Below are 26,503 nucleotides of genomic sequence, written 5' to 3' on the forward strand. Positions count from 1 at the left end.
CCACTCGGAAATCTCCAAGCTGTCTGTGCTGTCAGGATCGCTCATAACAGCTGCCAGACCGCAGCTCTGTCTGTCTCCTTTTTTGGTATTTTGATGCAAATTCTTCTGCTAGTTGGGGTTTAGTCCACTTCTATATCTTTCCCTTCAAGGCTTATGGGTCCAGGATTATCTTCTGTGTCTGTATTAATTGGTTTTCCTTTTCTTTGTTGAAGACGGTCTATGCAGTCTTTCTGCCTAGTCCTCCATCTTGCCGGAACTCCTCATCTCTGGTTAAAGCATTTTGCTGCTGAACAAAAGGTTGTTGGTTTGAACCCACCAGCTGTTCAATGAGAGAAAGATACAGCAGTCTCCTTCCATAAAGATTTATGGAAACCCTGCAGGGCAATTTTACTCTGTCCAGCAGGGCTGCTATGAATCAGAATTTACTCCACAGAAGTGGGTTTTGGGTTAGAGTGATCTGATAGGGACAATCTCATCTCTTCATGCTTTCCATAATTTCTGTCTTTTTGTAGTTTCTTATTTTTCTTAATCTGAATTTTTGATCAATAAAATTCTTTCTTTCACACAATAACCTAAATATTTCTAAAGTTTATCAAAATAATTTTAAAATGTAAAAAATGGACATATCGAAAAAAAGGAAAAAGCCCTGAACTAAGTAAATTATTTTATAGACAACACAGTTACAAGATTTTAGAATACCATTCCATTGATGAGTTTAAAATTGATAATAACATAAATTGTGCTTAAAAATCAAGGTCACCAGTTAGGAGGAGATAGTTTAGTTTTGAGAATCAAGTTGCTGGCATTTTGGACTAGTGTGATAGCAGAAGAGATGGAGAGAAATGGACAGATTTGGGATTTATTTTGAAGTGGACTTTGTAGTGGATGGAATGAAAAGGGAAGGGGAGTGACCATGACAAAGAACTGATTTACATAGTATTACTATTTTCTGAGGAGCTCTGGTAGCGTAGTGCCTAAGGCACTTGACTGCTAACCAGAAGGCTGGCGGTTTAAACCCACTGGCCACTCCTAGGAAGGAAGATGGGGCAATCTACTTACGTAATGATATTGCCTCGGAAACCCAAGGAGGGGTAACTATGAGTCGGGTCCGACTTGACGGCACATAAAATAAATAAAATAAATAAATAAACTGTTTTCTGAGGAGCTCTGGTGGCGTAGTGCCTAAGGCATGTGACTGCTAACTAGAAGGCTGGCAGTTCAAACCCACAAACTGCTCCTTGGAAGAAAGGCTGGGCAATCTTCTTCTGTAGTGATACCGCCTTGGAAACCCAAGGAGGGGTTGCTATGAGTTGGATCCGACTCAACGACAATGTGTTTGTTTGTTACTATTTTCTGAGGTAGGCATGATTAGAGAAGGAACTGTTTCATTTAGTTTCAGGGGAGTATGAAATCAAGAGTCATATTTTGAACATTTTGAGTTTGAAGCACCTAAGTGAATATGCCTAATGGGCAATTGAATAAATGAATATGAAGGTGAAGGGTTGGAGACAACAGTTTGGGAGTTATTATAATATATTATTAATTTTTAAAATTATGACCTTTGCTGAGATCATTATATTGAGAGTAGAGAGAGTGAGGAGGGCCTGTGACCAGTGCTGTGGCTTCCAGCAGTTAGAGGTGGGGTAGATTAGAAGGCATCTGACGAGGAGAGTTCTCTTTGTCAGTCATACTGCATTCATAGACATTGTTTTGATAGAAGTTGCAGATACTCAAAATATTGTTCTTTGTAGATGGTTTTTCAACTAAATATTTGGCATATCTTTTATAAGGTCTGTATTAGTTTTCTAGGGTTGCTGTAACAACTTATCACAAATATGGTGGTCCAAAAAACTGGAAGGTATTCTCTTAGAGTTCTAAAAGCTGGAAGTCCAAAATCAAGTTATTGACAGGGCCATAATGCCTCTGAAGGCCCTAGGGAAGAATTCTTCCTTGCCTCTTCAAAGCTTCTGGTAGCTACTGATACTCCTTATTGTTTCCTGACTTGTAGGTGTACCACTCCAGTCAATACTTTGTCTTCACATGGCCTTTTTGCCTCTATGTCTGTCTCTGTGGCCTCTTCTCTTCTTACAAGGACACCAGTCATTGGATTTAATTCCCAGCCCAATCCAATATGATATTGTCTTTAACTAATTACATCTTCAAAGATCCTGTTTTCAAATAAAGTCACATTCTAAGGTTGCAGATGGGCATGAATTTTGGGAGGCACTGTTCAAGCTGGTGCAGGTTCTAAGCACCTTCTGACTGGTGCTGAGTGAGAGAGTTCTGATACAATGACAAAATGAGAGATCGGATTATCAGTAGATCATTAAGTTGTGATGTGATCCCCCCCACACACACACGTCTTCAGGACCTTGGCTTGTTGGATATGAGGCTAGCTTCCTGCTCAGAGTGAGAGTTTGCCAGGCGCTCTCATTAACAGTCATGCCCACTGGCCTTCATCTCACAGTTTCCTGGCTTTTTCTCAAGTCCATTGTTCAAGACGCTTTATTTTTAAAACTTATGATCAATAAGGAGAGGGAAAAAAAAAGGAATTCAAGGTCAATCTTACTGTTTGATGTCAGGGATGTCAGTGACAGTATAAGGCAGAAAATGAAAGCCTGTTTTATAAATTCTGTATAGACATTCAAGACAGTGAAATGGGGACTGGCATAGACATAGCTAATTGCAGCTTCTACCTAGTGTAGTACTGTCATACCTCATATATTTTTTGCATGCATGCTCCTTGCAGTTCCCCAGAAACTAAACTATAAAATGAAAGACAGTTATTAGGTATCTACTATATCCCAAATAGAATGCTAAGTACTTTTACATTGTGGTCTTATTTTGACCTTCCAACAATCTTGAGAGGGAAATATATTGAGCCCACTTGAATATGTCAGAAAATTGAAGTTTTGGTTATTGGTGTTTTAGAAAGGAATAAGAAGAAAGGATACTCATCAAAAGTTATGTACAAACTAGGATCCTACAGCCAATTTATTACTTTTATAAGATTAAAATTTACCTAAATATGCTTAAAAGGAGATGGAAATAAGGGTATTTATTTGAGATATAATGGTGTGTTTTAATTGTCCATTTAAAAAATGTATTTTATCTCTTACATTTTAGCAAAATATTCCCATGCTGTGTTGATGGTGATCTTATTTTTTTCCCCTTCTTTTTTTTTTTGGTTTCAGAGGAAGAACTTGTCTCTTTTCCTCAGCATTAGTTTGTTAACTTTCTGGGGCTCCTCCCTTTTGGGTGCCCGTTTATACTGGATGGGAAACAAACCACCGAGCTTTTCCAACTCTGACAACCCAGCTGCTGATTCGGATAGCCTCCTGGCACGCACGCTCACCTTCTTCTACTTGCCATCTAAGAACCTCTGGCTGTTGCTATGCCCAGATACCCTCAGTTTTGATTGGTCAATGGATGCTGTGCCTCTGCTCAAAACAATTTGTGATTGGAGAAACCTACACACTGTGGCCTTCTATACTGGACTCCTCCTCCTTGCCTACTATGGTTTGAAGAGCCCAACAATAGAAAGAGAATGCAGTGCGAAAGTTGTAACAAATGGCAAGCAGAATGCAAATGGACATAGCTGCCATTCAGATGTGGAGTACCGGAACTCAGAGATTAAGTCCAGCTTTGCATCCAAAGTAGAAAATGGCATTAAAAGTAATGTATCAGAAAGAACACAACTTCCTTCTACAGAGAACATTGTTGTTCTGTCTTTATCTTTGTTAATAATACCTTTTGTTCCTGCCACAAACTTGTTTTTCTATGTCGGCTTTGTAATTGCAGAGCGAGTATTGTATATTCCTAGTATGGGCTTCTGCCTTCTGATTACAGTGGGTGCCAGAGCCCTTTATGTCAAAGTCCAAAAGCGCTTTCTCAAGAGCTTGATTTTTTATGCTACAGCTACATTAATTGTTTTCTATGGACTCAAGACTGCGATCAGGAATGGAGATTGGCAGAATGAGGAAATGCTGTATAGGTCAGGGATAAAAGTAAACCCAGCTAAAGGTAATATTTTATTTTATGCTACTGACTTCACAGCTTACTTTTTGTCTTTTTGAATCTTTGCCTCTCACCTTAAAAACAATACTAAGGAAGAAAACGTCGTTTTAATGCACTGTCTGTATCTTTCTTTTTTATTTTTTAAGAGATGAACAGTGAAACTGGTTTAGAGACATATGGAGCATTTCATATTTGGGTTGATTTTGACTCATGCTAACCCAATAGGACAGAATAGAATGACTTCCTAGAGTTTTCAAGGCTGTCACTTTTAAAGAAGCAGACGGTCATCTGGAAGTAGTTGGTGGGTTTGAACTGCCAACCTTTTGGTGGACAGCCAAGTGCTTACTGTGGAAACAAGATTCCTTATATTTAAAATAAATAATTTCCTATGCTCCTGGCTACATTAGTCTATAGGACGTAGAATTTCTGTTATGTGGAAATAATGACTCTCATATGAATTTAGAAAATATGTGTAATTTTCACATTTCAAAATAAGATATAGACATCTCTTTCATCATATTGTAGAAGTCAAGCTGTTTCACTCAGGTATTGTTTAGCTCTTCTGTTTTCTAAGCGCATCACTCAAGGAAATATTTTCAGACTTACAATGACATCTTTAAAAGATTTGGAGGTAAGGCTACCTCTCTGAATCTTGGAATTGTGTCTGTAGGTGTCAGTATGTACACATGCAGGTGTTAGTCTTATTTAAGTGTTCTTAAATTACTTAGCAAAATTAGTGTTTTATTATTCACTGAAAAGATAAGTCATATATTTGGTATATATATATTTTTTAATTTATATAACTGTTTTAGCAAATCTCAGTATCTATAGCCATAGTAGAAGGTATTCACTTTTAAAGCACAAGTGAATAATTAAAATCTGTTACAGTGGATTACCCTGGTTTTGGCAGTTAAATGATGATGGAAGTTGGGGAGCAATTGAGTGAAAATAAGTTTACAGTTTTAGTACAGAAATATGTCATAGTGAATAGTGCCAAGTAATCTTGTTCTGCATGAGCCCTTTTTTAGTTATTTAACCTGTAAATTAAGGTTGCTTCTATGGCATTTGAACTGGGCCTTTTCTCCAAAGATCTAGACACCCCACGAACAACTTTGCCAGTGGTATCTCTATGGAAGTAGATTACCCAATCTTCCTTTCGAGGAGTGGCTGGTAGGTTTGAACTGCCAGCCTTCTGGTTAGCAGTCAGATGCCTTAGGCGCCATGCCACCATAGCTCCTTCTTGTCCGATTGGCACAGATTAAGTTAAGAGTTTAGAGAGCAACTATACATTTTATTTTTAAGACAGAGAACTAATTTTTGCTCCTCACAATGCTTGATAGATTGCAGGAATCTTGAGGGGAATAGAAGCATTAAATTGAGCTAATGCATACAATTCCTCAATGCTCTTTGAAAACTCATGACCGCGTAGATTTACTAGGTAGTGAGTACTGCTCAGTTTATTGAATGCCTGACCCAAATCTTGCTGTAAAAATTGTGGCAATCAGAAGGATTTTCAGCTAGTGTTTCCTCACTGGTAAAGGTAAGTATATATAACAAGGCTATACTACCTTTTTATTTTCTTTCTGTTTAAAAACATATACTTGTTAAGAAATGAGAACAAAACAGAAAAACCCCAGCCTATTATCTGCTTCAGTGTTTTTTCTGAGGATTTATTAAATTTATTGGTTGGGTTTAAGTTTATGCTACTGTAACAAAGAGCCAAGATAACAGTGGCTTAAATTAAGACAGAAGCTTTATTTTTTTTTCCATGTAGCAATCTAAGTTTGTGCAGCCCCCGGCTGATAACATGGCGCCATGTTTTTTTGATCTTCATTCCTTCCCCTTCTCTTTTGTTCCTTTGCCATTTCTGGAGTGTCACTGTGTCCATATGGTTCAAGATGGCACTTTATTGTATCAGCACTTCAGCTAACAGGAAGAGAGGGAAAAAAGGAAAATCGTAGGTGTGCCTATCCTCTTTAGAGCTTTTCACAGAAGCTGCACACACTCCATTTGTTTACATATCATTGGCCACACCTAGCTTCAAGGAAGGAGCTCTGGTGGCCTAGTGCCTAAGGCATCTGACTGCTAATCAGAAGCTTGGCGGTTCAAACCCACCAGCAACTCCTCGAAAGGAAGGTTGGGCAATCTACTTCTGTAGTGATACTGCCTCGGAAACCTAAGGAGGGGTCAACTATGAGTTGGGTCCAACTCGATGGCACATAACAATAACAACAACAAGCTTCAAGGAAATCTGGGAAATGTTACCTTTATTCTTGGAAGCTAAGTGCCCTGCTAGATTTTACTGCTCTGAATGAAGGGGGAGGGCACCTACTCAGATGTTAGGGGACAAGTAGTAGTCTCTGCTCCAGAGTAGGTGAAATCATTGTGTAAATGCTAGGTATTTCCTAGCATTATTATTGTCGTTAGCTACTGCTGAGTCGACTCCTGACTCATGATGATTCCATGCTTAAGGACTGAAATGCTGTCTGGTCATTCGATCAGTTGCAGATTGGACTGTTGGGATCCCTAGAGTTTTCATTGACTGGTTTTCAGATATTGATCGTCAAGTCTTTCATCCTAGTCTGTCTTCATCAGGAAGCTCCTCTGAACCATGTTCAGTATCAGAGCAACACACATGCCTTCACTGAGAAATGAGTGGGGGGTGCATGTGAGGTGCATTAGTTGTGAATGAAACCTGGGTCTGCCACACGGAAGACAAGAATTCTACCACTCACCCACTGCTGCTCTCTTTCCAGCTTTAGCTACTACTGTTACTACCGTTAGTAACAGTTTTTATTATAATTCTGATTAAGTTATTTTGGTGATATGGTTAAAATGTTAAATTGTTTCCTTGGAGTATAACATATTTCTACATTTCTTTTCTAATACTTAAGGAGCTCTGGTGGCATAGTGCCTAAGGCATTTCACTGCTAACCAGAAGGTTGGCAGTTCAGACCCACCAGCCACTCCATGGAAGGAAGACTAGGCAATCTATTTCCATAAAGATTTACCACCTCAGAAACCCTAAAGGAGTCACTATTAGTCACTATTAGGAATTCACTCAACGACAGTGAGGATTTTTTTTTTTTCTTTTTTTGTTTTCTAATGCTTAACAAGGAGCTCTGGTAGCATAGTGGCTAAGGCACTTGACTGCTAACCAGAAGGCTGGCGGTTCAAACCCACCAGCCACTCCTCGGAAGGAAGGTTGGGCAATCCTACTTCCGTAGTGATACTGCCTCGGAAACCCAAGGAGGGGTCGCTATGAGTCAGGGCTGACTCGACGGCACACAACAACAACAACAACAATGCTTAACAAGTGCTATATGACAGGTTGTTGTTGTTAGGTGCTGTGAGTCAGCTCTGACTCATAGCAACCCCATGTACAACAGAACTTAACACTGCGTGGTCCTGTGCCAGCCTCACAATCCATGCTATACCTGAGCCCATTGTTCAGCCACTGTGTCAATCCATCTCATTGAGGGCCTTCCCCTTTTTTGTTGACCCTCCACTTTACCAAGCATGGTATCCTTGAGGGAATGGTCCTTTCTGACAACATGACCAATAAGTCTGGCCATTGTTGCTTCCAAGGAGCATTCTAGCTACACTTCCTCCAGGACAGATTTCTTAGTTCTTCTGTCAGCCCATGGTACTTTGAGTATTATTTGCCAACACCACATCTCAAAAGCATCACCTCTTCTTCGGTCTTCCTTAATCATCGTGCAGCTTTCACATGCATGTGAGACTACTGAAAATACCATGGCTTGGGTTAGACTTGGGCTAGTCTTCAGAGACATCTTTGCTCTTCAGCACTTTAAAGAGGTTTTTTGCAGTAGATTTACCTAGTGTAGTATGATGTTTGATTTCTTGACTGCTGTTTCTATTGGTGTTACTTGTGGAACCAGGAAATACGAAATCTTTGACAACTTAAATCTTTTCTCCATTTATTGTGATGCTGCTTACTGGTCCAATTGGAAGGATTTTCATTTTCTTTATGTTGAAGTATAATCCGTACTGCAGACTGTAGTCTTTAATCTTCATCAGTAAGTGCTTTGAATCATCTTTACTTTCAGCAGGCATACTCTGAAATAGTCATTCAATGACTAATTGCTATTATAAGTATTCTGAGACATCAACAACATTTGAATTCCTAAAAAAACTTACCTCCTCCTCCCTTCCCCCATCTAATGAACTGCTGTACTTGCAGCCTTCTCAGCTGATGGTAACTTGGGGGCATCTGTATCTCATTTGTTTCTTTCCCACACTACATCCATCCTGCAAAACACATCCTGAACTTGACCAGTTTTTAACCACTTTAACTGCTACCACCATAGTCCTAGCTACCATCATTTTTCATGTCGATTATTTATTACTAAAATCTTCATCCCTGAGCTCTCTGTTCTATTTTCTTCCCCTTTAGTATGCCTTGTAATTTCTGGTTGAAATCTGGACATGCTATATTGACTAAGGGGAAGTGAGATAAATAGACCTTTAGCATATGAGATGTTATGTTAATCTGGCTAGGAATTGTACTCTAGATCCCAGAGTCTTCAAATCCCTCTAATGTCCTTCTTTTTGTCTCCCCTGTTGGTTTTGGGCTTCTCTAAGATCTCTTATAAACTTAACGTTTTACAACTTTTTCACCTATAATAAACTCCTATAATACAGGAGCCTTGTTGGTTGGTATGGTGGTAAAGTGTGGGAGAGGGAAACTTTATATAATTTTACCATTAAATCTCAGACTTTAATGAGTCTGTGTCTGGGCTGTGACCTCTGCAAATGTTTCTTAGTGCTCGCTGCACTTCCCCACACCCCCCAGGTGACAGAAGAAGGCTAAAAAATCCAAATTTGTTGGTGACTTACAGCTTAAAAAACCAAAACCAAACTCATTGCCATTGAGTCAGTTCCGACTCATAACAACCCCCATTGGGTTTCCAAGGTGATAAATCTTTGGAAATAGGGTAACATAGTGCCTAAGGCACTTGACTGCTAACCACAATGCTGGTGGTTCAAACTCACCAGCCACTCCTCGGAAGGAAGATGGGGCAATCTACTTCCATAGGGATACTGCCTCAGAAACCCAATGAGGGGTTGCTATGAGTCGGGTCCGACTCAACGGCACATAACAACAACAACAACATCTTCCTTCCTCAGAGTGGCTGGTGGGTTGAACTGCCAGCCTTCTGATTAGCAGTCAAATGCCGTAGGCACTATGCCGCCAGAGCTCCTTAGCAGAAGGCTAGAAGGGGTTAAAGTAGGAGGATTTCCTCTCCTGCTACTCTGGGTAAAACCTTTTCTTTGTTTATTTGTTTCCTAAATAGTAGACCTTTGTTGTGTAGAAAGCTCTGGGCATATTTTACTTGAGTCAGAATAGACTTGAGGGTAACTAATAGCAACTCTTTCCTCCACCTGACAGAGATCAGAGAGTATCTTTTCTTGGCTCTTCACTGTGATAACTTGAGGTAAAAGCCACAAAAGAGTGGCAGATCCATACGACTGTGGTCCTTTGAGGTTTCTCACTCTCAGGCTAGTCCACACTCAGCCTTTAGCAATCTTTCAGGATAACCATTTAATATGATTACCAGTTTTTGACTCCAGGTAAGATCTTGACCAAGACTCTGAATTTACTTCTCTCTCCAGATTTCAGGAATGTCTGAGCACATGACATCCAACACTGGACAGATGAGATAAACAGTAGTTTCTTAGTCACATACACTTAAAGCCCATGGAGGTGATACCACACAACATGCAGGGCCACATTAAGGTTGCATTGAGAAACAAAGTGAACAAGCAAGAGTTGTGGGAAACAGGTTTTATAGTATCAAGGGAATAGAATGCCCTCTGGTTCCCACAGGAAAATGTGATTAACTTCTTTGAATAATCCCATGGGTTGCATTGGAACCACAACCCACTACTCAGCAATAAGCAGTAACTGTGTCTGGTCTCTTCCATGAGGAGAGGTGATTTGGTAGAGATCCTTTTCTGTGGGAGCAGAGTTGGGAGGAGAACTTGCAGTTAGGCCGTTTAAAACCATCCCAGTTTCAGATGTCAAAGGCAGCTTTGTTGTTTTTATGTGCCTTCGAGTCAGACCCGATTCATAGCGACCCCTCCTTGGGTTTCTGGGGTAGTATCACTACGGAAGTAGATTGCCCAACCTTCCTTCTGAGGAGTGGCTGGTGGGTTTGAACTGCCAGCCTTCTGGTTAGCAGTCAAGTGCCTTAGGCACTATGCTACCAGAGCTCCCTCAAAGGCAGCACACAGTATTAATTTTAGGCCTTAATACCCCATGTAGTGACAGTCACAGTGCCTGGTACATAGAAGGCATTCAGTAATGAATGCATGAATAATAAATGTTAAAATCAATAGTCTTTCTCCTTATGGAGCTTATAAGCTGTTTAGTGATAGCTATTAAAAAAAAAAAAAAAAGAAACAAATCCATTGCCATTGAGTCAATTCTGACTCATAATGACCCTCATAGCGTTTCTGAGGCATTAAATCTTTTATGGAAGTAGATTGCCCTGTCTTCCTCCCATGGTATGGCTGGTGGGTTTGAACTGCCAGCCTTCTGGTTATCAGTCAAAGGCCTTAAGCACTGTGCCTCCAGAGCTCCTTGTACTAAATGATGGTTCATAATAAGGTGCATAGAATTGAGGTAGAGTTAATTTTGGATTATATGACTGCCATCTAAGACATATGCTTCCATTTTCATACATGGCAAAATTCTTTAAATCCAAGTTCATTTTTTCTGTTTATAGCCTACTAATAATTATTCTGGTAACAGTTATTTCCTTAGCAATTATGAGACTGGAGTAATCTTCCTTTAGGAAGATTTTTCTTAGTCTATATGTTATTTGAGTTTAGCAAAAGATTAGAAACACTTTACAATCAGTCTTTCTTAAGATTGTTTCAGATTATACTTATTTCACTGTTACATATTTTTTTTCTCTTTTGAAAGCCTTTGCAAATTTTGGAGTTCTTTAGTCTGCATGTGTTTTAATGGAATATGATTTTAGGCCTCATGAAGCATTATTCATTAAAGCTACTGTCTTCAATAATGGGTCCTGTAGACAGCTGCCAGTCATTAACTGATTGGATGCAAATGGTGATGGGTAAAGTCTGTCATAGTGACTGTGCTGCTAATTTATGGTTTAAATCTGGAAAGTAGAGAAATGATAGCTGATTGGACTATGTAAACCACAAGGCCTATCTCATTATGTGGTTGATAATGTCAGAAAATACTAGACATAGATGATTACTATAGTTTGCTGATTTCACGGTAACTCTCTGCATTTTTGTGCTTCAGAAGAAGAAATTTTCTCTGATGACTACTTTAATGAACCGAACCAAACCAAACAAACCCACTGCCGTCGAGTCGGAGCCGACTCATAAAGACTCCTCCTTGGGTTTCCGAGGCAATATCACTACGGAAGTAGATTGCTCCATCTTCCTTCCGAGGAGTGGCTGGTGGGTTTGGACCACTAGCCTTCTGGTTAGCAGTCAAGTGCCTTAGGCACTATGCACAAGATACGTAATATTTAAGGTTTTCCTTCTTTAGAAAAACATTTTATATATCACATTAATTACTGTTTGCTTGAAAAAAGCATTTCTTAATTCATTTCACAATTGTTAAATGTATGATCATCCTTCTTGTTGGCCTGTGGGCTTTAGCTGTCTGTAGGATGGCAGCATTGATCTCTGTTGCCGTAACTTTCAGGGAACCACATAATTTTCACTATCTCTCATTTTCCACAGCTCTCTTCTGTGGTTTTTACCTCTTCCTTAAATTGATGTATTCTTCAAGTTTCTGTCCAAAGCCTTTCTTTATTCTTCCTATTCCATAATGCTGAGAGTATTGTATATAGTACGTATTAGGCAGTCAGTGTGTTGTTGAAATTCTAAGTTGTAGGTAGGCCCCAATTTATAATGTGGTTCTCTTCTGACCATTCCATCATAAGACAGTTCTGACATAAGTCAAAATACCTCTTTTTTAAAAAGTAGTTTTCTTTATTATTGCCTTTTATTATCAGTATCTTTATGTTCATTCTTTGAACATCTGCCAGGTAGACATCTGAGAGTGACAGCATCAGCAAATTACTCACTGCATCCTTGAATGTGGTACACATTACTAACCATAAGTTATACAAAAATAAAAAAAGCAGGTGGTTGTTAGTGCAGTTCATCATAGCTCAAATGTGTCGTAAATCGGGGACTACCTGTGTTTTTCTCATGACCTCATTCTGTATGAACTTTAATTCCTGGGTATTTTCCCACCATCTCAAACTCATTACTTTCCTTTTTAAAAACAAATTACTCTTGCTGGCTTCTTTATTAATTTGAGTTCAAATCACAAACATACAGTGTTATAGTAGATAACTGGATCAGTGAGCATATAAACATGAAATAGAATAATGACATTGCTAAAAGGCAGTATGTTTTTTAAGCTGTACATTCAAGATCAAATCAATTCTGAGAATGACTGGTATAGTAAACCTGTGAAATTGCTTCAGAGAACACATATGACTTGTTTCTTATTGTTTGAATGCAAATTCTTAACAGTAATTAAAACAGAGCTAATACAAGGGAAATTTGTTTGATAAATTAATATTTGTTTTTAATGCCTCTTTCTAATGTAAATGTGTCAAATAATAGATTTAAATATTAGATGATTAGCCATGAACATAACTTGAAATTGTCAGTGATTATCCCAGCATTCTATTCTCATTTCCATGAAAATATAGAAAATAGAGATCAAATAGTTATTTTATCTAATAACTATGAAAAATATTAATAACTATAAACTAATAATATTTGACTATTTTTCTTTCTCTAGGAAGATTTTGTAAAATTGATGCTACTATTTCTGTTTTGTTGTTGTTGTTGTTGTTGTTAAGTGCCGTTGAGTCGTTTCTGACTCATAGCGACCCCATACACAGCAGAACGAAACACTGCCGGATCCCGCGCCAGCCCCACAATCATTGGCCCTCCACCCTACCAAGCATGACATCCTTCTCCAGGGAATGGTCCCTTCTTACAACATGACCAAAATAGGTGAGACGAAGTCTGGCCATTCTTGCTTCCAAGGAGCATTCTGGCTGCACTTCCTCCAGGACAGATCTGTTAGTTCTTTTAGCAGTCCATGGTACTTTCAGCATTCTCCGCCAGCACCACAACTCAAAAGCATCAACTCTTCTTCGGTCTTCCTTATTCATTGTCCAGCTCTCACATGCATACGAGGCAATTGGAAATATCATGGCTTGAGTCAGGCGCACCTTAGTCCTCAAGGAGATATCCTTGCTCCTCAGCACTTAAAACAGTTCCTTTGCAGTTGACTTTCCCAATGCTACACGTCATCTAATGTCCTGACTGCTGCTTCCGTTGGCATCGATTGTAGAACCAAGCAACGTGAATTCCTTGACAGCCTCAATTTTCTTTCCATTTATTGTGATGCTGCTCATTGGTCCAGTTGTGAGGATTTTTGTTTTGTTTATATTGAGATTTCTGTTTTACATAGTTTCAAATTTGAAGAAATGTATGTTGAATGAATATAATTTTATTTTTAGGAAACAACTCAAAATTTAAGTAAAATCTTAACTCTTTAAATCATGTGAACCTTGACTAATTCACTGTGGATTTTATGGTGTAATCTTTTACCTCTAATTGAGCTTTCTCTTCAGCTATAATGAATTGTAATTAACTGGCTAGCTTTGAAATTGAGTTAGTTCTATTTCTAGATGATTTTTCATTTCACATCCAGCCTAAGATGAAAAATTTTCAAAAGAGGTATAGATTTTTATATGAAGTAAAATTTAGCAGTTAGCAGGAAGGGAAACCATTATGGTATTTGGTTAAAACTAACTGGTTTGAGTTAGCAAGTGGTAAAATGTAGATTTCCTCTTTAATAGATGAGGTTGGAGAAAGCTTGCAAAAAGCATGGTTGAAGATTGACTGACAGAAAAATAGTATTAAGTTGAATTAGGTTTCCATGGGACATAGTTTTAAAAAGTCTACAGTCCATCTACCTTTTTGATAGACAAGGTAAGTAAAAACAATGGGAACGTTGGACAATCTACTTCCGTAGTGATACCGCCTTGGAAACCCAAGGAGGTGTCACTGTGAGTTGCATCCGACTCCACGGCTGTTAGTTAACTTAAAGGTTGGCGGCTCAAACCCACCAAATGCTCTAGAAGAAAGGCGTGACAAACTACTTCTATAAAGTTTACTGTCAAGAAAACTCTCTGAGGCAGTTTTACACTGCAAATAAGAAATAGACTATACAACAATTTTTTTTTTTAGTATTTCAAAGGAATTGTGATTAGAGCATGATTAAATTAAACATGAAATTTAATTACTCTGACTTCTATTTTAGTGTCTGTGTTTGATTCTTAAAAATTCTCTAACATTTTTTTTCTTTTATTCATTTATGAAATATTTATAGCTATACACACATACACACAGAAGTGCACATGCATACTTCCATTTGTATGGTTTCAAGAATAGCACTACAAGACATTGTCTGGTACTGTCTCTTGCAGTTTAAGAAAAGCAGTATTGCCAGTATGTTTGAAGATGACCCCTGCATATTTCTTTTTTCACAATAGTTTTTTTTCTTTCAACTCATATGTTTTATTTCTTTTTCTTATCAGATGGTAGAACTTCCATTACAGTGTTAAATGGAAGTGGTAGTTATGGCAGGCATTTTTTTGTAAAAGATGCTTTAACATTTCACCAGAAATTGTGTGACATTGATTGTTTTTTTGTAGATAACTTTTGTCTTTAAAAGTTGTCATTTTATTTCTAGTTTAAGAAGTTTTTATTCTGAATTAATACTGATGATCTGTGAGTTCCCCTTGCCACAATCTCTTAATTTGATGATTTGTATTAATAGATTTTCTAAAGTAAGACCTACTTTGCATTTCTGGAATAAGCCCAGGAATTAATTATGATCTATTAATTGTTTTTATATTATGATAGATTTATTTTTCATCATGTTTCTGAGATTGGTAGGTCCCTTCTTTTGATACTGTTTTCTGGTTTGTTGTTGTTATGTGCCATCAAGTCGGACCCGACTCATAGCGACCTCTCCATGGGTTTCCAAGGCAGTATCACTAAGGAAGTAGATTTGCCCCATCTTCCTTCCGAGGAGCGGCTGGTGGGTTTGAACCACCAGCCTTTTGGTTATCAGTCAAGTGCTTTAGGCACTATGCTACCAGAGCTCCTGTTTTTTGGTTTAAGAATCAATTATGCTTATAGAATCAGATTGGAAGAGTTTCCTCTTTTTTTGTTCCCTGTAAGAATTTCCATAAAATTAGAATTGTCTGTTTCTTGTGTATTTGATAGAATTTACCTGTAAACTAGTTAGACATCATGGTTTGTTTATGGATAGATTTCTTTCTTTTCTTTTTTTCCTATTGATTTAATGTGTGTCATGGTTTGGAAAACGTTTTGATTTACTTTGGGGTCACTTTTGGTTAAGTTTTTTTCCCTGGACTTTGCATATTTAACTAGTGTTTCAAGTATACTTGTACAAAGTTATACATAATGCTCTTATCTTCCTCCACTGTCTCTGCTGCAATTGTAGTTTAAAACATTCTTTTGGTTTGACACTCTGCAGTGGACATGGTATTGCTCCAAAACTTGTAAAGGTAGATGTATGCATAGGAAGGAATTTTCAGGGAATTGTTATTTTCCTTTTTTCTGTTTACCCATATATGTTGGATTAACAATATCCCTACCTTTTTCTATGATGGTTTTGTTTACTTGTTCCCAGTTCACCCACTCAGGCTCTTTTCTTTCATATGGCCAGAATCTCATGGCTTCACCAGTGTGACTTCCCACTTGAAGCCCATTGAAGACCAATCACTGGTTCATCAGAGTTTAGCAGATATATACAGGGTGATTGTCAACATCTTTTTACCCTGGATTTTTGCTTTCATGTTGTGTCTAGATTTGAATATTGCTTTTCCTTTCCTACTGGTATAGATTGAATTATGTTTTCCCAAAATATACTTTGAAATCCTATTCTCTATACCTATGGAAAGGAGTTCTGATGGCTCAGTGCAAAAGGTTTTTAACTGTTAACCAGAAGGTTGGTGGTTCAAACTCACCAGCTTCTCCTCAGAAGGAAAATGATGCAGTCTACTTCTGTTAAGATTTACAGCCTTGGAAACTCAGTGGGAGTCACTATGAGTCAGAATTGACTTGATGGCTATTTCAGTTACCTAGTGCCACTCTGACAGGAATATACTACAAATGTGGATGGCTGAACAAACAGGAGTTTATTCTCTTATAGTTAGGAGGTTTTAAGTCCAAGTTGAAAGTGCAAGGCTCTAGGGGCTGGGTTAAAGCCCCTCAACCTTGGGCTTCAGCTCTGCCTCCTGTTCCCTGCCCACTGGAGCTAGAGGCTTTTCTTCACTCAGACAGCTACTGGCTGCTGAGACTGACAAGCCCAAGGTTGGTAAGTAAAAAGGCACAGTCCCAATGTTTCCAAACCACGTGACAGGCCATAGTTCAAGTCCACTGAAAGTCCCAAGGTCAGCAGAGAATGGCAGGCTGCTGAACAATGTCATGGCTACATTCAGGGGTTCAAGTGTGCCATAAGCTAGAGACCATTCCTCAGGGCTTCTCCTTATATACAGGAAGTAGACCACATCTCTGCACCATGGAGTTGATTATCAGCCTCATCATGGGGAATACGGCATCCAGCTGCCCACTCAACCAGGCCCAGCCAAGTTGACACATGAACTTAACATAACGACCACAATGGCAGTGAGGATTTTTTTTTTCCCCAAATACCTGCGGATGTGATCCTGTTTAGAAATAGAATTTTCTTTGTTATATTAATTAGACCATATCAGAGTAGGGTGCATCCTAAACGTAATCATTTTTGAGTTAGAGAAGATTAGACAGAAGTGAGCACAAATGGGGGAAGATGCCATATGAAGATCTTCCAAAAGGCAAGCAACTGAAGAAAGCCAGGGGCTATAGATAAGGAAGGATTGACGTAGCTTGGATCCTGGCTTGGGCTTTTAACCTTCAGAACTATGAGAAAATAAATTTCTGTTTTTGAAAGCCACATGCCATATTTCTGTTACAGCAGCATCAGGAAACTGAGACACCCGTCAGTTGGTACATTTATTCACGAAGATTTTATGTTTTATCTAGCACTGTTATGTGTTCTGTTTAAGGGATTCTGTGGACATTGAGTTTCACCCTAATACCAAACAGGAAATCCTAAGGAATATTTTCAAATCTGTCATCTATTAAGGAATGGTTAGCTATGTTATAAGTTATATTTGAGAATAGAGTTGTTTAAAATGATAACTGATATAATTGAAATCTTTAATTCTCTTTCAGGAAAAGAGAACCAAGTTGCTAATGTAAACTAAAGAGCGTATAAGAATATTATCTTGTGCAAAATCAATTTACAGATATTTGACCCTTATAAAACACAGAAGGTACAATATGTTAATTTCCTGCCAGAATATAAAGTTACAGATAATGCCTCAGATACAGCAAATTTTCAAGGAGACAAACACAGCATGATTTTTCAGTTTTAGCCTTACTATACATGTATCTATCTATTTATTCATTTATTTAAAATGCATGTTGATCATGCATTTGAAAGAAACTTCCAGGTACGTCAAGGGGTTTTGAAAAAATACAAAAAGTCCCAAGTCATATAATTGCTGAAAAAGACTTGGATGTAGAGAACTGTTTATGTGTAATAATATGAGAGGATGGCTAAAGAAAATTGTTTACCCTAGTTTCAAGCATATGGATCTTAAATTAGAATATTTAAACTTTTTAGCTTTGTATGTCAGTGTTAATTTAGTTGTAATTGCACAAAGCATGAACATTGCTGTTCAAAAGAGTCTAGCAAGAACATATATTTTGTAGGCTTACTGAAAATTAAATTATGGTTAAACCTATTAAATATTTTTACTTAAAAAAATTATATTATTTTCCAAACCAAAGCTGCATGGAAATAATTAATCCAAGTGACTAGTACACCATGTGATCCTCAGCTTATATGACTATGAGACCAGAAGAACTAGATGATGCCTGGTTACCACTGTCAACCACTTGAAGGGGGATCTCTGTAGGAGATCATGGATAGAGTAAGAGAACAATATGAAACAAAACTCGAAATCATTTAAAAAAAAAAAAATGACCGGGTTTACTGGTCTGATAGAACCTGATGGAACCACGGAGACTATGGCCCCTAACTGCCCGTCAGGTCTGGAATTGAACCCACTCCTATGGCTTCCAGCCAAACAAAAGACAGGCATATGATACTTTACATTAGGTAGATATACTCCTTGGAGAGAACAATCATGGGAGAATAGAAGGGTTTTGTATGCACAGGGAGACAGCTCAGGGGTCAGGAGTGCATGGAGGGAAGGACACAGGGAAGAGGTAACTATGGGGAGGAAGTGGGAGGGGTACTGTTACATTGGGGTAAATTGTAGTCAATGTCATGAGACAAAGTATATATGAGCTGCTGTATGGAAAGTGAATTTGCTCTGTAAACTTTCACTCAAATCACAATTTATAAACGAAAACACCCATGGGGCAGTTTTACCATGTCACATGAGATCTCTATGAGTGGAAAATCAACTAGATAGTGCCTAACAACAAACTGAAAGAAAGCTGTTCCATAATTCAGAGCTTCTTGTTAATTTTTCCTCAGTTGAGCGCTAAATGCTTCTGAGGTTTTCATTGGTTATGAGAGGGAGAACACCAGGAGATCTAATGAAAGGGCAACTTAAGCTTTAATTTATTCACATAACCCAAAGAGACCAATGCTAAGCAGAGAAGAATAATTAATTTATTCAAAAGGCTGAGGCTTTTGGGGACGCTTCTTGAATGCAGAAGCACTTTGTAACTAATCAATACTTTTAGGCCCAAAAGGTGGAAAGGTAAACAATAGATAGACCTGTGAGGTGAATAAGAGAAGCAAACAGCCTTAGAAAAATCAACTGTGGGTTAGCAGCAGCATTTGCAGAGGGAGAAAGCTGAAAAGGCAGGAATTAATAGGGAAGAAGAACACAGGGAAAAGGTAACCACAGGGAGGAAGTGGAAAGAGAGCTGTTACATTGTGAGAATTGCAGTCAATGTCTCGAAACAAAATGCATATGAGTTGTTGACTGGAAAATAAATTTTCTCTGTAAACTTTTCACCCAAATCTCAATAAAAAGTTAAATATATATACATACACATATACATATATATGTATATATATATACATACACATATATATATATATATATGTATATATATATGTATATATATGTGTGTGTGTGTGTTGTTTTCCAAGTTAGAAACATACTCAGATTTGATTAAAAAGTAGAGAGAAACAATGTTTTTTAAAGACAGATACAAAAACCTTGAAGGAAGTCCTGTATTATAGTTTCTATTATGAATTTAAGAATTTTAATTCTCATTGACACCCACTGCTACTGTGAACATTAATCCAATCATTTAAAACAGCATAAATCAGTTCCTTTATGCAAAACACCATGGGATACTATATTAAAATACCAGCATTAATATTTTTTTTGCAAGTAGCATAGGCATGCTTGATCTCTCTCTTTCTCTCTCGCTCTATATATACAGCATAGACATACATTTTAAATAAGAAAATGTCTCTTCATTTCTAGGAATTTTATATTTAGAAAGATTGGGGCTGACATGTAATACAATAGCTGAGAGGTTTTGACAAGGGTGGGTTGCTGAAATCTCAAATTGGCACAGTATTTCATTAAGTGCAGTTTTTTGGTTGGAATGACAGAAGTAACCTACAGCCTTATAATGTAGGGCTCTAGATCTCAAAATTTAGGGTTTGTATAAAACTAAACCAAATTCACTGCCATTGAGTTGATTTTGACTCATGGTGACCCCTGTTTGGTCTCTGAGGCAATAAATCTTTACAGAAGTAGATTGTGCAGTCTTCCTTTTGCGGAGTGGCTGGTGAGTTTGAACTGCCAACATTTTGTATAATAAAAAACATCCCTGGGTGGTGCAAATGGTTTGCACTTGACTATTAAACCTAGCGGTTGTTGGTTCAAACCCACCAGTGATGCCCTGAAAGAAAGCCCTGCTTCCATAGAGATTACGTCCATGGAAACCCTGTAGAGCAGTTCTACTGTGTAACACACGGTGTCACCATGATTAAGAATTGATTTCAGTGGCAGTGGGTTGGTTTGTTTGTTTTGGTATAATGAAGAAATGTGATAAGCATTTTTCTCTTCTTCCTTGGGAAAAGAGAATTTCTCTAATCTGTATTCATGAGATGACCAACAAAAGCCAGAAGGATTTAGATATTTTGAAATATTATTATTTTTTACTTGTTTTACTTTAGCAGATGGACTATTTGGGTTTTAAAAATATGCTTTAGTGAAGGGATTTATGCACTATTGGCATAGAATACATCCTACCTACTCCTCTTCTGTTTCTGAGTAAGCTGAATATTTGAAGGATAGCTTCAAGTCATGTTTACTCTACTAGCTAATAGTAGATGGAGGGACCCATAGTACTGTATGTGCTGGAAATAATTTTAAGTAAAAGTGACTTCTTGGACTTAATAAAAACATTAATATACTAGTTAGTGATATTCTACAAGTACATGTAATCTGTACTTATCCTTATTACAGTGATATATTTTATTTATTTAAATTTTTGCAGTGTTTCCTCCCCTCCCCTCCCACCTCTGGTAACCAACAAAGTTTCCTTTCATATATGAACTTTTCTTTGACTTTTTACAATAATGAACTAATACAATATTTGTCCTCATGGTGATATGTTTTAAATTAATTACTGCTGCTCTTGAAATTCTAATATTTAGAAACAATGATAATGGAAGCAGGATTTATAAACTTCTTTTTGCACAATTAGGACAGTGATTTTGAGTTACTTTTTGAGAGCAGGTGACATAGTCATTGAAGTCCTAGTGCCATACCTCCATGTGCTTTGCTGCAATTCTAGAAGGAGGCTCTGTGGTGCTGGTCAGAGGACCGTCAAGTTTTGATTGTGGCTGTTGATGGTTCTCAGTTCATTTCCAAAAGTCTGAAGTAGATCTTTATGTTGAGATTTTAAGTTTAAAATTTAGGTTTAGAGAGGTGAATCCCAACCCCAGTCTTGATTATTTGGTGCAAAAGACTGGCTTCCCTGTAGATTTTAATTGACCTGAAACGTAAATAGTCTGAATGTCAACATTATTTAGGATTCAAGAATGGGATACGTTGATTTATGCCTTTAAGACCACATATCTAGCCATAATTTCTAGTTGATAGTATTCATTAATCACTTATTAGAATATGCATCCAGTGGACGTGTTTGGTGCAAAATCATGTATAGCCTTTGAAAATTTCTGTTGGCATCCAGTCTAGTTAAGAATGGAGCTGCAAAAAAATGAGCTAGCCCTTCTCTTTCCTATATTGTTGAATTGATGCAATGACATCATATTATTATGTTGACCCTATGGCTTTGGCACATGTCCTTATTTTTCCTATTTATCTTACATAGTCCTCTGTGCAGTAGCTACTGTCAGCTGCTTGGAAGTAGATTTTTTTGAGTTGTGCAATTAAGATTGTTAAATGCATAGTACCATCCCTTGTTGCAATACCATGTTTAACAAGTGATGCAGAAATGCCTCATACAGAAATACCTTCCTACACAGCCTTTCCAGAACCTTGTCCTGTACCAGCAAAGAAGGTAAAGAAAATTACCCTCCCTCTATTTTTTTTTTTTTTTCTGTTGTTAATAGTTAGCTGAAAGTTTAGGGGAAAAAAATGCTTTAAAATGATAGTTACCTACAATTTGTGTATACAGCAAAGGTAATTTTTTTTTTTTTTTAGAAATCCCATAGTATGGTTATTTAGCAGATAATCTTTCCCTCTCATTTGCATACACTAATATTTTTGTACTCACATAAATATTTCATTCTTGAAATTGGTACTTTTACTGCTCATCTATTACTTTTTAAAAACTTTATTTCCTATATTATTAGCTCTGGTGGAGTAGTGCCTAAGACACTTGACTGCTAACCAGAAGTCTGGCAGTTCAAACCCACCAACCACTCTTCAGAAGGAAGGTTGGGCAATCTATTTCTGTAGTGATACCGTCAAGGAAAGCCAAGGAGGGGTCGCTGTGGGTTGGATCCGACTTAACAGCAGTGAGTTTTGTTTTTGTTTTTTTGGCTTGTTCAGTACTAACTGCTGAGTTATAAGTGACTGTTAAAAATTAACGTAGAAGTTAGTATATTTTATTTGAAAAGTACTTTTTTAGTATCTTAGAAGCAGATTTTTTAATTAAAATAGAATGCCATCTTTAGGATTTGCATTATTTTTCTTATCTCAAGCATGGCTTCTAAACTATTTAGGTAATACTAAATAGTTTAATAGTTCAATATAAATTTGAATTATATTTTGTTGGTCTGGATTTACTTGGCAATGAAATTCTCTAATATTTTCATCAGTTCTGAATATGGGCAGTGAAATATAAAATGGTATTTAATTACTTATGCTTTTTATATATAGAAATCTTTTAATAAAAAAACATACCTTTTCCATAATAATATATTTATTGGAGAATTTCATATTAGTTATCTTACTTAATCTTACTATGACCTTAGAGATGAACTTTGCTCATTTTGTAAATGAGAAATTAAGACAGTCTAATGTTTAGGAGAAACAGCATGGTAAAAAGTACAGGTTTTGGAGTAAAGTATGTGAGATACTAATTCTAATGCAGGCCATTAATAGCTGTTATCATTATACTCTAGGGGCATAGTGCCTAAGGCATTTGACTGCTAACCAGAAGGCTGGCAGTTCAAACCCACCAGCCACTCAGACAAAGGAAGATTGGGCAATCTACTTCCATAGAGATACTGCCTCGGACACCCAAGGAGGGGTTGCTATGAGTCCATTTGAATCCATGGCAGTGAGTTTGGTTTGGTTAGGAGCTCTGGTGGCATGGTGCCCAAGGCGTTTGACTGCTAACCAGAAGGCTTGTGGTTCAAACCCACCAGCCACTCCTTGGAAGGAAGTTAAATCTGCCGGCTGTTCCAAGGAAGAAAGATGAGGCAATCTTCTTCCTTAAAGAATTCCAACCTTGGAAACCCTGGGGGGCAACTCTGCTCTGTCTTATAGGGTCACTATGAGTTGTAATTGATCACAGTGGTTTGGTTTTGGGACATAATATGTGTAGCATATTTACCCCAGGGTTTGACCCACAATGCATCTTTACAAAATTACTGCTTTTACTATGATTTATAAGAAGTAGAAGAATCAAGTAACCAAATCTTTTGAGTATATTCAAATCTAATTGGTTACAATACTCACTGAAACTTTGGTTGTGGCACTTTTTTGTACATTTGTACATCAAAGTTCCTTTTGGTGATACACACTAATGAGGAGCACTTAGGTGACAAGAACCTTCTTAAATGTGAACAGGATCTACTATAGATAAAATAAATCATGAAATTTAATTATAAGAGAAACGAAAATAAAAAAACTAGATTCTTTTTGTTTCCTCTGGAGTAGTTTAGAATCCAAGAACTCCTGGCCTTTGTAAGGGCTCTTCATCTGTTGAAGCTAATCCAAATTCAGATGACCCCTAGTGTAATGGAAGAGAGTTGTAAAGGTTTCTTTGGGACAGTTCTGTTCTTTTTATGCATGTGACAATGTTGCAGGACTGGGCAGTATTTCGTTATGTTGTACCTAGGGTAATTATGAGGTGGAACTGACTGAACTGCACCTGACGACGACAACAACAACAACAACATATGTGAATAATGATAGTTTTACTTCTTCTGTACCAATTTGAATGTCTTTTATTTTCCTTTCATACCTTATTGTCTGGCTAGCATTTCCAGTACAGAATTTAATAATGGTTATGATAAGGAACACAGTTGTCTTGTTTCCATTCTCAAGAGAATCTCTCTGAGCTGAGAAAATGTTGCCTGTTAATTTTATGTATATGCTTTTAATTATGTTGGGGAATTTCCCATCTATTCTTATTTTGCTGAGAGTTTTTATCAGGAAATGGTGTTGGAGTTTATCAAATGCCTTTTCTACGTTGGTTGAGATGATCATATGGTTCTTTTCCTTTGTTTTATTTCTGTAGTGGCTTTTGTTGATTTTCTCATGTTTAACTACCCTGGCCTCCCTAGTATGAGTTCCACCAGATAGTAATTTATTATTTTTAAAAAATATACTGTTGAATTATATTAGCTAGAATTTTGTTGACAATTTTTTCATCTATATTCATGAGGAGTATTGGCTTGTAATTTTCTTTTATTGTGCTATATTCTCCTGTCTTTGGTATCAAGGTTGTGCTGGCTTCATAGGAAGCATTAGGGAGTATAACTTCCTTTTCCATATTCTAGAATAACTTGAGTAGAATTGATGTCAGCTCTTCTCTGAATGTTTAGTAGAGCTCTCTGCCGAATCCCTCTGGACTGGGGCTTTGTTGTTGTTGTTGTTAGAGCTTCTTTTTAAATCACATCTTCATTTTAGTCTTTTGTTATGAGTCTATTTAGGTTTTCATAATATTCTTTCATGATCCTTTTTATCTAAGTTTCTTCTGTTGAAGGTCTCACATCTCATTTCTTATTTTGGTATTTGCATCTTCTCATTTTTTTCCTTGTCAGTTTGGCCAGTGGTTTGTTCGATTTTATTAATCCCCTCAAACCACCAACTTCTGGTCTTGTTATTTCTTTCTATTTTTTCTCTGTCTTCTATTTCATTTATTTCTTTTCTGATATTTATTGTTTCCTTTCTTTTGCTGACTGTGTATTTGTTTGCAGCTACTTTTCTATTTGTTTGAATTTTTAGGTTAAGCTATTGATTTTGACCCTTTCTTCTTCATTTGATGTGTGCATTTATTGCTATTAATACTTCTATTAGCACTGCTTTTACTATACCCCGAAGGTTGTGGTATGCTGTGTTTTCATTCTAGTTTGTCTAAGAATTTTTCAATTTCTTCTGTTACCAAGTGCTTTTAAAGGAAGGTGTTTTTCAGTTTCCATGTATTTATTACCCCCCACCTCCCTTATTCTGTTATTAAAGTCTAGTTTTATAGCATTATGATTAGAGAAGATACTTTGTATTATTTTCACGTTTTTCAATTTATTGAGGCTTTTTTTTTGGTAGCTTAAATAATGGTCCCTGAGCATTGTAAAAGAATGTGTATTGTTCTGCTCTTGGGTGATGTGTTCTAAATATGTCTGTGTGATCAAGTTGGTTGATTGTGTTATTCAGATCTTCTGTATTTTTGTTGAGTTTTTTTTCTAGTTTATTATTATTATTATGTTAAAGTCTCCTATTATTATTATAGAATGTCTATTTCTTTTTTAATTCTTGCAAAAAAGTCTTGAGGAAACATCTTCTAGCCTCCTCTGACTTCACAAGGGGAAAAGAGGATCCATAACAACATCAACGGCCCAAGGCTGATTACTATGAGGCAAAGGTCAGACATGCCACCACCCTTTGAACATTTTACCAATTTTGATGCCAACTGTCCCTCCAATGGGCATTCTATACTTCCCTGTGGTGTTCCATAATTCGTTGCTGTGGCCACACACAACTCACAGACATTACTCACAATTACGAAGTTTATTAGGGAAATAACAGGTTATAATTCAGGATCAAAACAACTCAGGGTACAGTTCTTCAATCAGGATAGCTTCTCAGCTTTGCCAAAGCCATATGCTTCTCTTTGGCTTCAGACTCGGTCCTTTTCTGGGCCAATATTGCAAAGCCCTTTTAATTTTGATGATAGATACTCAGAGAGTCACCCCACTCTGCCAGTAAGCCTCCTGCCTGAAGGCACTCAAAATGCTTACTTACTCTGTGGGCCAGTAAGCCCACCACTGTGTCTGATGCCAGTTTCTTGGTTCTGCTGACTCTTCTGCCACTGTCTCAGCCATCTCTCTGCCAAGGATGTGCAGCATAGAGATCTCAGGTCCAAGGAAGTGCTCCACTCCTGGTTTTTCTGTCTTGATGGTAGTGATATACCTCTTTCTGCCTTTGAGATGACTTATTTCAATCCTAGCTGATGGCAAAACTGACCATTCCCCATGTTAGCGTTATATACACCTTATTTTCATGGTCTCACCCCCACAGGGGTGCCATGTATGTTACTACATTACTAAGAACCTGAGCAGTCCCCTAGGTGGGGCAACAAGCACATCACATTTACATACTTCCACGCAGTCATCTGGTGGAAATCACAAAGATCGTGGCCAGAAGAAGCATACCAAATAATTCACTTCTCCACAGTTGTGTTAGAGTTTATGTATTTTGGAACTCTATTATTTTGTGCATAAATGTTTATTATGGTTTTGTTCTCTTGGTTAATTGACCCATTAAACATTATATAATGCCTTTTTTCTCCTATAATGGATTTTGACTTGAAGTCTATTTTATCAGAGATTATAAATTCCACTCCTGCTCTTTTGTATTATTGTTTGCTTGATATACACATATAT

General features: G+C 37.4%; 1 protein-coding gene across 1 annotated transcript in view; it reads left to right on the forward strand.

The window, feature by feature from the left end:
* Positions 1-26,503, forward strand: part of TMTC2 (transmembrane O-mannosyltransferase targeting cadherins 2) — a 661,377-nt gene that overhangs the window by 276,302 nt on the left and 358,572 nt on the right. The window contains exon 3 of the mRNA XM_007955475.2: positions 3,195-4,023. Within this exon, the coding sequence (XP_007953666.1) occupies positions 3,195-4,023 (829 nt within the window). The remainder of the gene's footprint in view (positions 1-3,194; positions 4,024-26,503) is intronic.

Source organism: Orycteropus afer, unplaced genomic scaffold (assembly GCF_000298275.1).
Source record: "Orycteropus afer afer isolate SDZICR_OR568_19922 unplaced genomic scaffold, OryAfe1.0 scaffold00504, whole genome shotgun sequence".
NCBI classification, from domain to species: domain Eukaryota; kingdom Metazoa; phylum Chordata; class Mammalia; order Tubulidentata; family Orycteropodidae; genus Orycteropus; species Orycteropus afer.